The sequence below is a fragment of the Prinia subflava genome, chromosome 12 (assembly GCF_021018805.1).
Source record: "Prinia subflava isolate CZ2003 ecotype Zambia chromosome 12, Cam_Psub_1.2, whole genome shotgun sequence".
In the NCBI taxonomy this organism is placed as follows: domain Eukaryota; kingdom Metazoa; phylum Chordata; class Aves; order Passeriformes; family Cisticolidae; genus Prinia; species Prinia subflava.
In genome coordinates, this window is record NC_086258.1 from 4958877 (window position 1) to 4975156 (window position 16280).

A 16280-nucleotide genomic window follows, 5' to 3' on the forward strand; every position below is an offset into this window, starting at 1 on the left:
AGCAGCTCCTGGGCTGCACCACAGTCACAGCTCTCCCCTGCAACCCCACAGATCCTGCCCCACTCCAGCTGCAAATCCACTTCTCTCTCTGTGGGCTTTCAAAGTCTGGCCACCTGACAAAGCCTTGGGTTCTAAGAAATAACATCAAACAATTCCTATTCCTTCCATCCTGCTGGGAACCAGGACAATCACAACATCTATGTGAATATATGGGATTATTAGCATGGAATTTATAGTCAGCACAGTTAGAGTGGAAAATACTTAAGAGCACAGGGCAGCAGAAAGATTTCAATATGACTTCTGTGTCCTTCCACCTTCTCTCCCACCACTGTTTTGTGTCACTTCCAACATTTTTGCTGGTTTGTTGGGAAGTTTCAACACTGTCAGCTGAAGGAGGCAAAGCCTGCACAGACACCAGCCTCATTTTATAAACTTTTCCTCCGCCTCTACTGCACAGATTGTGCGGAAAAAAGAGAGGTAGAAACTTGTAACACAGGAGCTGTTGTCTAAAATTAAGCAATTAAAACTTACAGGAGACTTTATACTATCTAAACTTCTGTTCAGACCCAAAGAACCAGGTAACACAGCCTACACCTTCAAATAAATGTTTCCTATTTATTCCCCAGAAGGGCCCATTTGTGAAGTAGCATGAGCCCTTTAAATAGTTTGCGCATATGGTAGTTACCTATAAACTTTACTTTTACCTCCATGGGGATTTAAAATTTAATAGTTGTTTCTTATTCTAAGTCCAAAGAAATAGCACTAGTGACATTTTAATTGCAGTCTCTTTACAAACTGTTTTATGTCCTTTTCTTGACTTAATTACCTTGCTTCATGCAGGTTCACATCAAATCCTTAACATCACTTTATTGCTTCAGTGTTTTATTTCTGTTTATTTTGCACATTAAATGCAAAATGTCATTTACAAAGCCTTTTGGTTTACTTTCTTCATTTTAGCTTCATCCCCAGGATTCAGCTAAGAAACACCTAACAGCTCCCAAAACCCCCTCAAATGCTATTCAAAGAATGATTACACCTCGACCTTCAGCTCCACAAACTAATTTTTTTCAGGAGCAAAAGAACTACTTTGCTTGACTAAGAAAACTGAAGAACAGCAGAATCAGGTCCAAGTTTTGTCTAGATACCCAAACTCTCCAATATGTTCCTGTTTTTCCTTAACTGCTGCCTATAAATACAAACTGCAGTGGGAAGTAGAGCAAGCTCTGATAATTGCAAAGGCTTTTGGCTCTGAGTTGTGGAACTCTTCAAGTGGGTCACGTTAAGCCTGTTCCCACACAGCACTGGAATTGGAAGCAAAGGATCAACAGCAGTGTCATCACATTCCCTGTGCTGCAAAGGTCACTCCTTGGCTTTTTGAAATGTTATTCTTATACTAACACATTACTGAGAGGCTTTAACTGACACATCACCTGTAATTAAACTTCAGAGGAGTTTTCATCTGGCCTGTAACTTCAGGTGAGCAACACTGTGACTCTGAATGAAAACCATCAGCAGTGACAGACATGCAGAGAAAGAAAGATGCTGCTGCAACAACTGTACTGTACCTGTTACCTCAGTCCTGCTGCTGCACAGCACCTGCCAGGTGCAGAAACCTTGCAGGTTTTGGCCTTAAAACTGCAAAACTGTGTAATGGCCAGGCTTATGGAGAGAGCTGGACTGACAAGGGATGTAATTGTGGAGAAAGCAAAAGCGCCTGTGTGAGATTTGCAATTTGCACAATAACTTTGCCTTTACTATTTCTGCCCCCAGAACTCCCTAAATCCTTCCCAAGGCAAGCTAGAGGTGAGACTGAAAATTACCTGCTTTGCATGAGCTGGAATTCTGTAACACACCAAACTATTCATCACTGTAGCAGGTTGCTTGAACTCATTGACCACTCAAATTGTCTGGGAGAAAATCTATTGGTTTCTATACATTGACTTGCAAGGGTAATGTAGTACCTACAGCTCTCACAGCATAAACTTGGCAATTCTCTCTGCCAACCTTTTCCCCAAGAAACTTTCCTATGATTAATGATAGCTGAACTAAGAAAAATGAACATGAAACATTGTAATAAAGAAGACTGGAGAAGATGCCTCCCCCTCCTTGTCAGATGAAAACCAGTTTGGTGAATAATTAAGTTGTGAAGCTCCAAAATCTTCCTCTCAGGCTAAACTACAGGTAGGAAGACTAAATAATACATTCTGCCTAATGAGTTATTCTGCATTTCCCCAGCCAACTGATCAAATATGAATATCTAGTAAATACACTTTAACTGTCTACATTTAGGCCTGGAGAGACAATGGATATGTGAAGTGTTTAATCATGTAAATTTGAACAAACTTTTCGAGGAAGAAGCACTCCATCCCTATTACAGGCACAGTAACATGATAGCCATGAACAACATCAAGGATGAGATGTTTATTCCTCATCAACAGTGTTTAAAAATAAAAGTCCAAAGTTTCTTGTTCCAAAGAGCTTTAAGTGATGCTTAACAGCATCTTGATAGTGATGCTTAACAACAGCTTTTGGAAAGTATAGAACTGAGAGAGCTTTTAAAAGCTCTTTCAGATACCTTTTAAAGCTGCCCACCATAAGGCAGGAACGTGGTTCAAGAATATCTAAACCCATTAATTCAGGGAACTCCTAATATTGGACACAGTCTGATCTGGATGATCAGCTCATGTGTAACAGTCTTATTTGATTTAGTTTCACCTTCCCTTCCAGGACAGTAATGCCCAATTCATCTCCAGACAAACTGGGTTTAGAGCAGGCCAAGAAATACATCTTAGGGGGGTTGTTTGTTGGGGTGTTTGGGGTTAATGAATATATGCAAAAAAATAGCATTACCCCAATTACAGTATATGGAAAGTCACTGCAAATTTCCCTGTGAATGAGTGAAGAGCTAGGGCAGCAGTTCATTACAGATACTGAGGGTGTTTTCTACAGTTTATACACTTTTTTTACTAACTTTATTCTAACAAAACAGAAACACTGATAAACAGGCATCTTGGAGCATAAATAGAAGTGAGTTTTTAAGGCTGTCTCATAAAAAGTTTGCAGCAGATCACCGAAGCAGTTTCCTATTTGTCAAAGAGCAAAATCTCACAGCATATTGTTCAACTCCCACATATCTACTACTTAATGGGCAACACTTCACAGGCAATGTGGTTCTATCCAATGTTCTTGCAGCTCTGAAATTGAAGCAGCTGTTCTGCAAGGAGTAGGAAATAGGTTAGGGATATAATTTTTATAAGACTGCTCATCTTTTGGCAGGAATGCTTTTTCCCAAGGTGCTCATCATTTACATGGGAAACTTGGACAGAATGGAGTCAAATAGGGCTTCTGTAATCCAGCTAACTTAGAATCCCTTGGCAGCTCCCTACTCACTCCTATTTTTCCTGTCTCTCCTGTACAGTTATATCCTAGGTACCCTGGAAAATGAAAAAAAATCTGAATAGAGAAGTCAGTTAAATATAAAATACTTCAAATCAATAAAGTTCTTTGTGGCTGCTTTACTGACAGCAGCGATCTGTTCTCGCTCTCCTTAACCTCAAGGCCCTGAAGAAATCTCAAAGCACACCAAAGATAGAGATTTTGTGATGGCAGCCAAACCACAGTTGACAATCAAACAAAAATGCGTTAAATTGGGAGTAGAAGGGGGAGAGGAACTTAATTTATTTGCAGGTAAAGAGACCCCTCTGCTGGTTTTAAGGAATAGTGCAGGAGCAGCAGTTTCCACGTCTCCCTGCTTTATTCTTATTTAATAATGGAACCAAAACATCGAGTGAATAAAGACAGGCTCATTAAATCTTTTATGTAATTTAATATAGCAGGAGACTAATCCCTAACTGAGGAGGATCAGACTCTGCATGCAAGCAGGACTCTGCTCATTATGCAAATGCTGCTCTCGTGGAAGCAATGGTGGGGAGACTTTAGCAAAATCCACATGACAAAACATTCAGGTGAGAAGTGTTTTGTGGCAAAGCCTCAGCAGAAGGTGTATCATTTTTTGAAAAAGGAGAAGCTTGGTCATTCACTTTGTTGCATCAGCTGTGGGTGCTGGGAGCAGGAGAGCTTATCTGAATGCCCACAGCAAAGAAAAACCCTCAAGGGAATATGAAACAGCAGAATTAATGAACAGCACCTCATCTTTATGTTAAACTGTGATCAATTAATCCTGTGCTTTGGGTCTTTTACAAGCAGAAGTTATTTAATGTACAGCCTGTACAGTGACCCTGCTGGGAGAGCAGAGAGCAGGCTGAGGTTTGGCTCCAGGTCACAATTAGAAGAAAGTTTAAATAGTGAAATTTAAGATAATCTAGAGACATGCAACAAGAAAAATATGGCAGAAATATAAACATACATCATCATGCATATTCAAATTCTCCCATCAGAAAAACTGGAATCAATGGCAACCATTTACCACTTTTAAAGGTTAATGGTTTTTCTTCTAGGACCTAACTATCAAAATTATATTTAAAATATTATTCTGTGCAGATTATGAGCCAGAATTTTCCTCAATCTTCATATACAGCATTAGAAAGTGTCAGGCATTTCCTTCCCAAAAGTTGTTTAAATTAAAAATCTCATTTTTTCAGAAAAGGACCCGCTAAAGCACTGAATTATTTCTAGACTTAGGAAATAAAGCAAAAACGTGATAATAACATTAATGGTTTTGTCACTTCTGCTCTTCTGCAGTTGTGCCTCATCCAGCTCCTTCTCCATTTTCTCTCTTTCCAAATTCAGGTCGCTCAGCTCCTGCCCAGTGACTTTGAGGATCCTTTGCAGCCTGCGATTCTCGGCGTCCTTGGTGAGGTTCTCTGAGCGCAGCTCTGCCAGCAGGGTCTCCTTTTCCATCAGCAGAGCCTGATAATCTGCAGCACCCTGAAACACAGAACAGCATTCAGGCTGCAGGAGAGGGCTTTGGACAGCTCTGTACAGCTCTGTACAGCTCTGTTTTTTGGGACTCTGTACTCCCATTGCATCCCACATCCCTGCCCCTCTTCCTGCTGTTTCAGAATTGGGGTGCAAAGAAACAGTGAAGTGATGAAACAAGGAAAGTGTAACACTAAAATCTCCTCTCCTGATGTAACAAAACTTTCCCTGACATCCAGTGCAGGCTAAGGAAGGCTGAGGTAACAGAATGAGAGAAAGGTTGATGTGCAAAGGAGTCCACAGTGCAAATTATTGATTCACAAAGCTTTAATTACATCAAACTCTACTTTGGAGTAGAGTCCAGTTTCAGTCTGGACTAGGGCAGGAAGTTACTGAGCCTCCATGGAAGCACAGAATTAAGGTTGGAAAAGACCTTTCAGATGGAGTCCAGCTGCCAACCCAGCACCAGCACCGTGCTCACCACCGACACCTATCCTCAACTGGATTTTTGGAAACAGCCACACATTTTTGGAACACTTCCAGGGACGGTGACTCCACCTTTCCCCTCAGCACAGGCCTTTTCTGTGCTCACACTGCTGCCAGTGGCCCTGGAGCTGGGAGGTGACAGAGTGAGCTCTGCAGCATCCTTTACTCACAGAGAACTGCCCTCAGCCCAGGCTGGAGCTAAGGCACAGAGTCCTGAGGAGAAGGACCTGCTCTGCAGTGTGGGCTCTGCGGATGGGAGGGATCAGTCACACACTTCTTAAACTTAGAACTTTGAAAAAATCATCAAAGTCTCAGAAATCATTAAGTCTTTTTTCTCCTTCACATAGATAAAAAAAAGCATTACTAAATCACATTTTCACAAATAACATTTTCTATTATTTTATAAATAGTGGTTTCACATTTATTATATAAATAAATCCAAGCAGGTGTCTCACACCCAGTTCAGCTCTGCTAATAGGAAGCCTGTGCTGGCACCATACTTTTGGGGAAAAAAAAAAAAGTTCAAGACAACCTCAGCTCCCCAAAAATTTGTGTCTTTATTTTTAACTTATTCTGATATTACATGTTCCTCCCTTAAAGATTCTCAGTTGGTTTAGATTAAAAAAATAAAACCCCAAAAAAAAACAAAAAACCAAAAAGGAGACACGAGGTAAGTTATGTGACATTTTAACTTTCTATTGTTCAAATAATTTGATTTAGAAATATTTTTTCATAGTAAGAAAAATTAATTCTTTTAAAACAACATTTTCAACTAATTTCCATTCCTCTGCTTTCGAAGACAGCAAGCACTGCCCGCTGTGTGGAATTACAGAGAAGGGAGGAGCAGGAATGGGGGAAATAACAACAAATTGCTTATTCTTACCTTGAATTTTTGGACATGTGCCTTGTGAGTTGCCTCTCTTGCCTTAGCCAACGAAGCATTTAACTCTTCAATTTCAGAACCCAGCTCCTCATTCTTTAAATAAAATAAAATGAATACCATGTAGGAAGAGTTATTTCCAAAGGATGGCAACGCAGTAATTTCTACCCCATCTCATTAAACATTCATCCAGCTACACAAAACACTTTCAAGAACACCAAATGCATCATAGTAAATCTTATATAAAGCAATTCTTGCTCTTATACGCTCACTAGGCTGCCTATCATGGAAGTGAAGTATTTCCCACTCTTCCACCCAATCTGAATCTCAGCTGATGTTGACCTCTCTCATTTTAGCTGCCTTTGACAGCTCCACTTACTCAACAACATAAAATACCCCTGGTATCTTCTAAGTGGTGCTCAGAGCTGATAAAAATCAGCATGCAACTGAAAACATTTTTCTTTCAGGTTCTTAAGGGAGGAAGATACTTAACTGACACTTTCTCCTCTCTCCTCCAGTGCAAGAGCCCAAACTGCAGACAAGGAGAACTGCTTGGAGAGGTGACAGCAGTGACAGGGACCCACTCAAAGCCTCCTCATGGTTCCAGTGAAATCAGACCCTGCCACACACACACCAGCCCCCCTCCAGGGTACTTCAACAAATCAGCAGGATCACAATCACCCTTACCTCTTTTTCCTTTGCTTTTAAGGCAATAGTGAGTCCTTGGATAGTTTTATCCCTTTTCAAACCATTCTTCTTTTCAACAGCAAGCTCATTTTCTCTCTCTTGTAGCTCTTCTTGGAGTGACTAAATTAGATTATGTGAAAGTTGCATTAACTTCCCACTAAGAGATACTGTAACTGAACATTAATAAGTACATTCCCTCAGAGTACTTGGAGCTTATTACTCAGATTACCAACATAAAATACAGTCCCCAAAATGAGAGGCAGCATCTTAAAGATGTGCCTGGAATATTGTATAAGAAAGGGGCAGGCCACAAGCATCAGCTTCAATATTTGATGAGTGTGTGCATCAGCTTTACTGAAAATTGCTTTAAAAACAGGAGGGGTCTTCCTGCCATCCCATATAAAAGAGAATTTAACAGAGGATTTGCTCTGCTTCCCTTGGAGTCAAGGCCTCCTGTGCCTATGAAAGGATAAGAGAGGGAGCCCAACACACACTGTAAGGGGTCAAGGAAACAGAAATAAATCTGGAACCGACCTGAATTTTTTTTCCTAAGGAACTTCTCTCATTTTTAAGCTCCATTCTAAGAGCCTGTAAGAACAAAGCAGTTGTTATGGTCACTGTAATTCATTCTCAACACAAATACACTCATTAAGCATTAAAGTGAAGCAAAATGAGCTTAAAAACCCTGGGCACAAAATAAGCCAGTCCAAATCAAGAAGAAAAAACAAGAAAAGAGAAGAAAAACCCTCAAAACATGTTCTTCCATGAGACACAACAGCTGCACTTGCTGAGTTAACAGAGGTGCATTTTTATGTGACATTTATCTTTGTCAGCAAGATGCTTTTATCAAGAGATTTTAATTAGCACTTTTCCCTGGGGAGGTTACAGAACTATTTTGTTTTAAAAAGTAATCATACATTAAACCAGAGTTGTGCAAAGGTATTAATCAGATTTTTTTCTCCAATACTGCACCTCAAATGATCATATGCACTCTGCCCACCTCCTGTGAAATGATTAAAGATGACACTGTTTTCACCTTGACACACAAATACTCTTGTGAAACCAGGGTGCTTTTTCCTGGCACAGATTGATTTAATTGCAAGACCACCTAGAACTGAAAACTTTTACTACCTTTAATCAATCCAATCACAGAAAATTCTTGACACAGACAAAAAAGTGTGTATGTACTGAGCTGAGCAATATTAAGTTCCAAAACAAAAGGGAAGAAAAATTCTCAAATGCCTGACAGCCTCCATAATTAACTTTTTTAATTCTGCCAGCTTTAATTTTGTCTTCGAATAACCAATAGGGAAAAAAAAAAAAAAAAAAAAAAAAAAAAAGAGAACAAGCCTCAGATCCTGTTTCTACATTCCAGCTTTCACGATCTCTGCCTTCCTGTTTAGGAGCCAAGTGAAATAAAAGACTGATTCTTGTACCTTTTGTAAGCTAAAGGATAAACTTGCACTTTATTTCATGAGGTGTTTTTCCGCCTACTTCCCTTACCACAGCTTTTTTTTCAGACCATAACAGCAGAGACACTTCCCAAGAAGGAATTCTCAAGTCACATTTTTAACTTTTATAGCAGTTATGTCATCCAGTGAGGGATCTATTAACATCTAGGATTTCTCTAATATATACTTCTGTAAAGCAGTTTTACTGTCTCTGTTCCACATCCAGTCAGTGAGAAACACAACTCTCACTGAAGGAATGGATGAATAAGGATGAATATTGCCCACCAAGCCACAGCATAACCCATGAATGGCAAGGAAATGGAAAATTGAGGAGGACATAATATTTTAAACAATTGGCTGATGTCACTCACATAGTGTCATGCACAAAAACCTTTAAAATCCTACCCCCCATGAGAATTATAACATAATTCACCAGGCAGTTTCCTCACCTCTATCTCACTATCCTTTTCAAGCCTCAAAGCAATGGTAAGTTCTCTGATTTTTTCTGCTGGCAAGTTCCCATCAGAAGATCCACTCTGAGACTTTTCCTTTTCGAGGTGTTGAATTAGAGCTTCTTTACTTTTCAGTGACAGATTCAGTTGCTCTATAAGTCTAGAATTACAAGATTTTAAGTATTAATCTTGCACCATCTACCACCAATTCTCCAGTCATTGCAGTAAATCTTGCAGACAACTCTCCTAAGTGAAGACTCAAGACAACACTTGTAGAACTTAAGGAAGGACTTTCATAACCCTGGAAAACATGAATAAGTGCTGCAACTTCAACATAAGCAAAGAGAGTTGAGCTATCTGCAAAGTGCTCACTCTTATTTTCCTCCAATACCACTTCAAATATCAACAGTTCAGTTTCAATATTTTACTTACATTGCTGTCCTTTACAGCACTCACAAAAACCCTATTAATCCATTTCCTTTCTTAGCCCACACACCACATCCTCACACGCCTTCAGCAAGTGCCTCTCAAGCACTCAGTTTCATCTACATTTGTATTTAAGTGGTTCTCATTTCACATAAAGACACACAAAAAAAACAAACCCCACACTAAAAACACCAGGTCAGGTCAGTGCTGTTGTCTTTTGTCAATACACATCTTCACAATTCCACTATTCCAAGAACAATAATGATGTTTTCTGACAGACCTGAGTGTTACACATGAAAACTTTGCAGCATAAGATGCCATCTCTGCTTGCTCCTGTTTTGTAACCTGGATTGTAAAAGTATTTCTGAAGTGTTTCCCTTCCCATTAAATTTACCAGCCTGACCCATGAGCTTACCACACATCTTGACCCTTTTAGGCTTTCAGAGAACTTTTAAAGATGACTTTGCTCCACAAAGCACTGAACTGTGCTGTGATTCACTCCATGGATGGACAGCAACTCTCCTGTACTCAAGGCCAGGACCAAACTCATCAAACCCGAGCCCGTGCTGAATCTTCACACTTTAACAATGAAGAATTCCAGCAGTAAGAAACATTACTGGCAACACTTCTGACCTGTCTTTCTCAGCTGCTGCAACCTTGTCCACATCCCTGGCAGGGGGATTCATAATTGAAGCAAGTTTCTGCTCAGCAGCAATTCTCAGAGCTTTCTCCTTCTCTGTCATTGCAAGGGCTTTTTCCACCTCTTCTTGGGCAGCTTTAAGATTCTGAAATTAAAACACACAATCCTGATGCTTTTAAGAACTAAATGCTCATGAATTTTTTTCACATATTGAAGTTTCTTCAACCCAACATATGTCAGGATGTTTAATTTAGGAACTTTTATCAAGCTCTTTGTAAATGCTTCTGAACTCTGTGTCTGCATTTTCAAGATTAATCCACTTTCTGTGGTACAGAAAGAAGGGAAATTTGTTTCAAAGAAATAAAAAATGCCCTAACTGATAACATAACTGGAAACAAAAGTGTCCCTATGCTGTGGTTTTAGATTTAGCAATTACAACATGGTTTTGTCCCACTGTCCTCTCACTATCATAATAAATAGCTGCACTTAAATTAAAGAGGTTAAAGAAGGGCTTTTTTGTTCAATAAAATTAATATTCCCAAGCTCACTGGAGCTAATTGGAACTCTTTCCAACATCATTTATAATACTGTGCAAGAATTGATAAAGTATGAACCAGACATTTTTCTCTTGAACAGCAAAAGAAATGGAGATAACAGCCAGAGACTTCAGTCAACTTCCTCTGGGTGACCCAACTCCCAGAGATGGAGAACACCAAAACAAAAGACACACAAAACAACTTGCCACATCCTACATCAAATTTGATTCAGATCTTCATTTTGACATTGCAAGCTTCTCTGTTGTGCTCACTCAATTTGGTTTCCTATGAAATAAAAGCCTCCTTGTAGCCTAATAAGTCATTCCCCTCCTGCCTTCACATCTAAACTAAAAGCATCTCTTTGGGGGAGGGAGAGGAAAAGCTCCTTCACCACTGAACTTCCCCACTCAACCCCTGTCCTGAAAAGCTGTTTTGCCAACATTCAGCTCTTAATCAAGAACTCTTAAAAAAATTAATCTTTGTTAGCACTCCCTGGATCTATATAATTACATGGTGGTGTGTAAACCTGTGACTAAAACCACACTGCAGTGTTTGAATTCATAAGCAGAATAAAATTAATGTCACAGGCCAACACTATCTCTGGGCTACAGAAAATACCCCATCTCCATGAGATCAGAAAATCTGCTCTTCAGCCTAGCAGAGCTGGAAAGCACCAGCCTGACTGCCTGATTTGGGACACAGGAAGCAATTTAAGAACTTATCTACCACACAAAGAATGCTTTCAGAAATCTCAGTTCCCTAAAATGAATAAGAGGTCATGCAAATTCCCCTTCCTCCTCCCTGAAGGAACTCACTTAAATGGACTTCAATTATCCCTGTGGGTCCCTTCCCTTTACACTACAATCCCCCTCTAAAGTAACCAGAACTCAACAATAAATGCAGCAATAAACTGTCTCACGCACAGATAGTGAGGAATCAAAAAAGACATAATGAAAATACAGGTTCACCACAGTATCAAATCTCATAGAACAGTACAAAGACAGCAGTGATTCTTTATTATTCATTCAGCTGTGGTCACTCACCTCTTCCAGAAGGTTTATCCTGCCAGTCAGCATTTCCTCCATCTCTTGCATCTTCTTCTGTGCCTCTCTCCCACGCTGCACCTCAGCATCACCACCCTGGGCCAGGCTTTCCAGTGCCTTACTGAAAGACAGTCACAGACAAACCCCAGGGCATATCAACGTGGAAAACATTCCAGGTGCCACTGGATTATGCTCAAGCATTTTCCACCTCCTCTGTACCTGCTCATCATTTTAAATTAAATACAAATATCTACAGACTATGCAGCAATTTGGGTGGTGCCCATGAGTTCCACATGCAAGCCTTGGCACAGTGGATAAAGAAGCATTTTAGATGTATGATGAAAAAGTGAAACATTTCCTTTATATTTCTAAAGCTTCCAAATAAAGCACTATACACCCTTCAGCAGAGCTGTGTTTTCTACAGACAGCAGCAATGGAATAAACTGAAGACATGGAGCTGCTGAGATCTCTCCATTTGCCTTCTCAGTATTTGTTAACACCTTGTGAGAAAAGAACAGGCAGTGTCTCCTTACTCAACACCAGATGACCAAATACTCATGACTGCCACCTAAACTTTGCTTTCTAGCATGACCTTGAACAAGGTTCCCTTCAAAGCACAGCAATCCCCTTTGAGCAACCTGGAGAGATCAAACAAAATTCATCTGGTCCTCAGGAAAACAAAGAAAATTCCATTGCAATTGAGGCCCGTGGGGTAATCAACAGCTGCCAGTCTGGATTAGTTTTAAACCAGACATTTCTAAATAAATGCTCTTTAAATCCTCCAATTCCTAAAGCATTAGGGAAAAAACACATAGAAACAAATCCTAAGCAATGGACATCAAGAAATAAAGTGATGCTTACTAGGCCTTGATGAGCAGCTTCTCCCTCTCCTGCAGTTCACGCTTCAGACTTTCTATCTCCACTTTCAGCTCAATGTTCTGTGACAAAAAATGAAAATGTCTGGAAAGAACTGGAAGATCACCCATCCCAAAAGTTATTTGCAGTGTGTAGATTACTTCTTGCCTGGACCAGCAAATATAAAGCATCAATGGGATAAGAATAGACATTTAGCTGTTCAAAGACATCCTTTGCAAGGCTCAAGTCTTCCAGAAATATCAACAGCATTAAGGACCATTGCACTCAAGCAATACAAATCCCCTGCACACACACTTAACTGCTCTAATAGAGAGTACTGCACTTCAGTTTGGGAATTTCTTGGGTTTCCAAGCTTTTTTTTTTTTAAGCTACAAGATTTTTATTTTCTTTTCAAAACTCGATTTTATCAACTACAGAGGTTTTTAGTAATTTTTGAATTATTTTGTTATAGCCTGAGGAAACCTCTCATGATGTAATTGTACAAAGAACTCCTTGGCCAGGAATCTGACAAACATCATTTCAACACATCAGCAATTACAAAAAGTCACCAGTGGAGAAGACCAGGCAGCAATATTCAGCTGCAATTGTCATCTACCCAAACACAGATTTATGTTCTTAACTACTGAAACATGCATCAAGAGAGATTTGAGTTTCCACTCCATCATGGAAAAGAGACCTGAGGAAAGAACCTGTTGAGGTCACTTTAATTTAGTTATTACTGAAAAGGATAAGGCGAGAATAAAATAATCACACCAAAATTTGCAATGACAAAAAAGAGACCTAAAAGTCAAGTGAAAGAGGCAACCTTCCCACAAAACAAACTCTTCAAAAAGAGACACAGTTCCAGGAAATGATTCTAAATGCCTACGATTTTGTAGATTTCTTCAGTGGGACCATCGAACTTCTGCTGCATTCGCTCCTCCAGAAAATAAATACGGAGTTTCAGGTTGAAGTTTTCTTTTTTCAGATCAGTGATTTGCTGTGAAAGAAGAAAGATAATATAAGAAAAAAGAAAAAAAAAAAACTCCAACAGTTTTGCTTTCACCAGTGGAATTTTTGGAATTCCACCCACTTGACCTATTTAAACCCATACATACATGTGGGTGACACACACAGGTCCAATTGTGAAGGTGTAAATTAAATATATAATACATAGTCTTGTGCCCTTTGAACTATCTCAAGTATCAAAACACTGACTGACTTCACACAATAAGAATTCAGGAGAGATTTTTGAATAAAACAACATTAAGTACTTCTAAATGACAGAACTTGAACGAAATACCATGTTGAAACAGAAATATTTTCTTAGTAAAGAAGAAAGGGAAGGCAGCTTCATTAACAGGACACAGGTAACTTTATTCACAGCAAGAAAAGCCACAAGCACACAAGTGAGCCCAATGGAACACCAATAAAACCTTTATCCCATCCCATAATTCATAGTGCAATTCTTTAGGGAAAATTTGCTGACCACTTTTAGCCTTCCTTGTAGAAGCAGTAACTTAGTTGATAGTTTCATTAAAGAAAGGAGTCTTCCTCTAAAATTTTTTAAGATATTAAGCATAAAACATTCATTCAAAAAAGACTCATGCCCCCTGCCAGATGCTTTCAGCAAATGGAAATCTAATATGTTACAGAGCTACTAATGAAATATTTATGTAGGCTTTTCCAGAACACTACTATTGTAGTGCTATTTGTAAAAATTATTAGCAATACAATTTCCAAAATATTTGGCTTGTGAAACACAAGATTACTCTCTGTAACTGCACTCAGAACTTGCATCTGCAAACAATTCTTCAGTTTAATAATCCCTGCCCAGCAAGCTGCCTCATCATTATTCACAAAAGTGAAAATCATCCGAGCAGCTGAAAATCCTCCATAAACTTTGTGGGTCGTTCCCACAGCCTGAAGCAACCTGTCAGTAAATCATTCCCTGCAGTCCCTGCTCATTCAGAAAAAGTCCAAGTGACAAAAACACTCTGAAGTTGCACCAGCTGAACTTCTAATTAGTCTCCATACACTCAATATATTTCTGAGTCAAAAGGAAAAAATAATTTCAAAAGCATTCAGCATTTCACAACTCTTGTTACACGTATTTCAGTGGCAACAGAGATAAACCAAAGTGTTTAAGGGTAATATTTTCAAAAGGCAAATGAAACAGACTATGCAATCATAAACCAAGGAGTGAAACAAATGTCATCTCTGATGTTCAGTTTCTTGGATGAAAGTTAGAGCACGCAGACAATTTAAAAGTTATTGCTTAATGAAAGCAAATGTGTAAAATGTGAGAAAGTTCACACTGCAAAAAGATTTTAATGGCAGTCCTCTGAATTTATGCATTTGAAGACTCAGTCTTATTTCCTTTATGCATTTTGATTTCTGTATTTAAATAAAAGGAATGAAAACCAAGACAGTGATATACACACTGCACAGAATATTCCACAGCATGAACAGCATGGCAGCAAATCCTAGCTCAGATTAGCTCCTCTCCAAGTCTGCATGGAGCCAGTTTTGTTCAAAAGGGATCTGTCAGCAGTGGCTGTGGCTTTACAGCACAACAGTTTCCAACTATAAATGCTGCAAAACTCTAAGTGGGTTTGGAGAGACAAGAAAGAAACCCACAAATATGATTACTCAGCTCCTTTACTTGATGCCCATCACCCTTTCTGTTCATGAACACCTCATTACTCACTACCCATAACAAACTCCTCCTCTGAGATGCTTTTCACTTTGCCCATGTAATCATGTTTTCTATAATTGAATGGTTACCTCTATACTGCAACAAAGTGGGACACCATAAATAATCCCAAAATCTGCACCTCCAACATGATCCAGCTCAGCACCTTCTCCAGGTATAAACATTAAAGGACCTTTCCTACACCTTTTAGCCCACTTAAGGGTCATCACATCCATCCTGTTCTCTCTGAGCTACGAGGCCAGAGCCCATTCTTTTCATTACATCCTTCTTATAGCCTGTATGAACAACAGTTATAGAAATCAGTTTAATGGTGTTTAATGTATATTCTTCTTCCTTCACATCACTGGATCTTTGAGCTTCATTACACTGCTGGCATCCATAAAAGTTCTCATCCCATGGGAATTTTACAGCTCAGTTTAACATGAGGGGTCTGAGCACACCAGGATGCCAGACCTGTGGGGAGGCCCCTGCTCTGCATCACACAGGACAAACAGATTTTTCCTCCCTTGTGCAACTTTTTTCCTGTGCCCAGGAACCCTGCAGATAGCAAACCACTAGCAAAATGTATATTCTGGACTGAGGTCTTTGGCACACATCACAGGAAGTGATTTTAAGCACACACCAAAGCCAAGGCAGTGTCTGTCTACCCCAGCCAACACACAGAAACAAGAGAGAGAGGGGAAATAGATACAGGCTGCAAAAAACATCCTTCACCAAAGCCTTTCCAAAACGAGCTTTAAATTCTGAGCAAAGAGCAGAGCTGTCTCCTCAGGGGGTTATAAGGCCACAAGAAACTGAAAGAGTTTGTAAGAAATACTCATTTCAAACACAGCATTGCCACAAAAGGTAACAGCAGCAGTGCACTGGAACTGCAGACTCTTGGCACAGCCCAAAGGCAGCAGCCACAGCCTTTATCTGTAGCAATCATCTCAGAGATTTTAGATTGCTTTCCCCTCTACAGCTTCTTCACACCACAATATCTTAAAAGTTTTTCACTCTAGTCCTTAACAGGGAACTTGTCCGGCAACACACCCCAATCAAATCATCATTCAGCAGACATAAACAACTGTCTTATTCAATTTAAAAAGCCAATACAGTTAGCATATTTTTAAAACCTAATGTTTTCCTTTATATTCTAGTAAGTGCCAAAATACTTTCTTTCATCTACAAAACTGTCACAGTGATATAGACTTCTACAACACCAGCATTCCAAGCACACTCATACTATAA

General features: G+C 39.5%; 1 protein-coding gene across 1 annotated transcript in view; it reads right to left on the minus strand.

Moving 5' to 3' along the window:
- CDK5RAP2 (CDK5 regulatory subunit associated protein 2) overlaps positions 1-16280 on the minus strand; it is a 69108-nt gene that overhangs the window by 50876 nt on the left and 1952 nt on the right. The window contains exons 4-12 of the mRNA XM_063409370.1: positions 13224-13334; positions 12341-12417; positions 11480-11600; positions 9894-10045; positions 8832-8994; positions 7466-7519; positions 6932-7051; positions 6248-6340; positions 4669-4887 (exon numbers count right to left, since the gene is read on the minus strand). Coding sequence (XP_063265440.1) covers positions 4669-4887; positions 6248-6340; positions 6932-7051; positions 7466-7519; positions 8832-8994; positions 9894-10045; positions 11480-11600; positions 12341-12417; positions 13224-13334 — 1110 coding nt within the window. The remainder of the gene's footprint in view (positions 1-4668; positions 4888-6247; positions 6341-6931; positions 7052-7465; positions 7520-8831; positions 8995-9893; positions 10046-11479; positions 11601-12340; positions 12418-13223; positions 13335-16280) is intronic.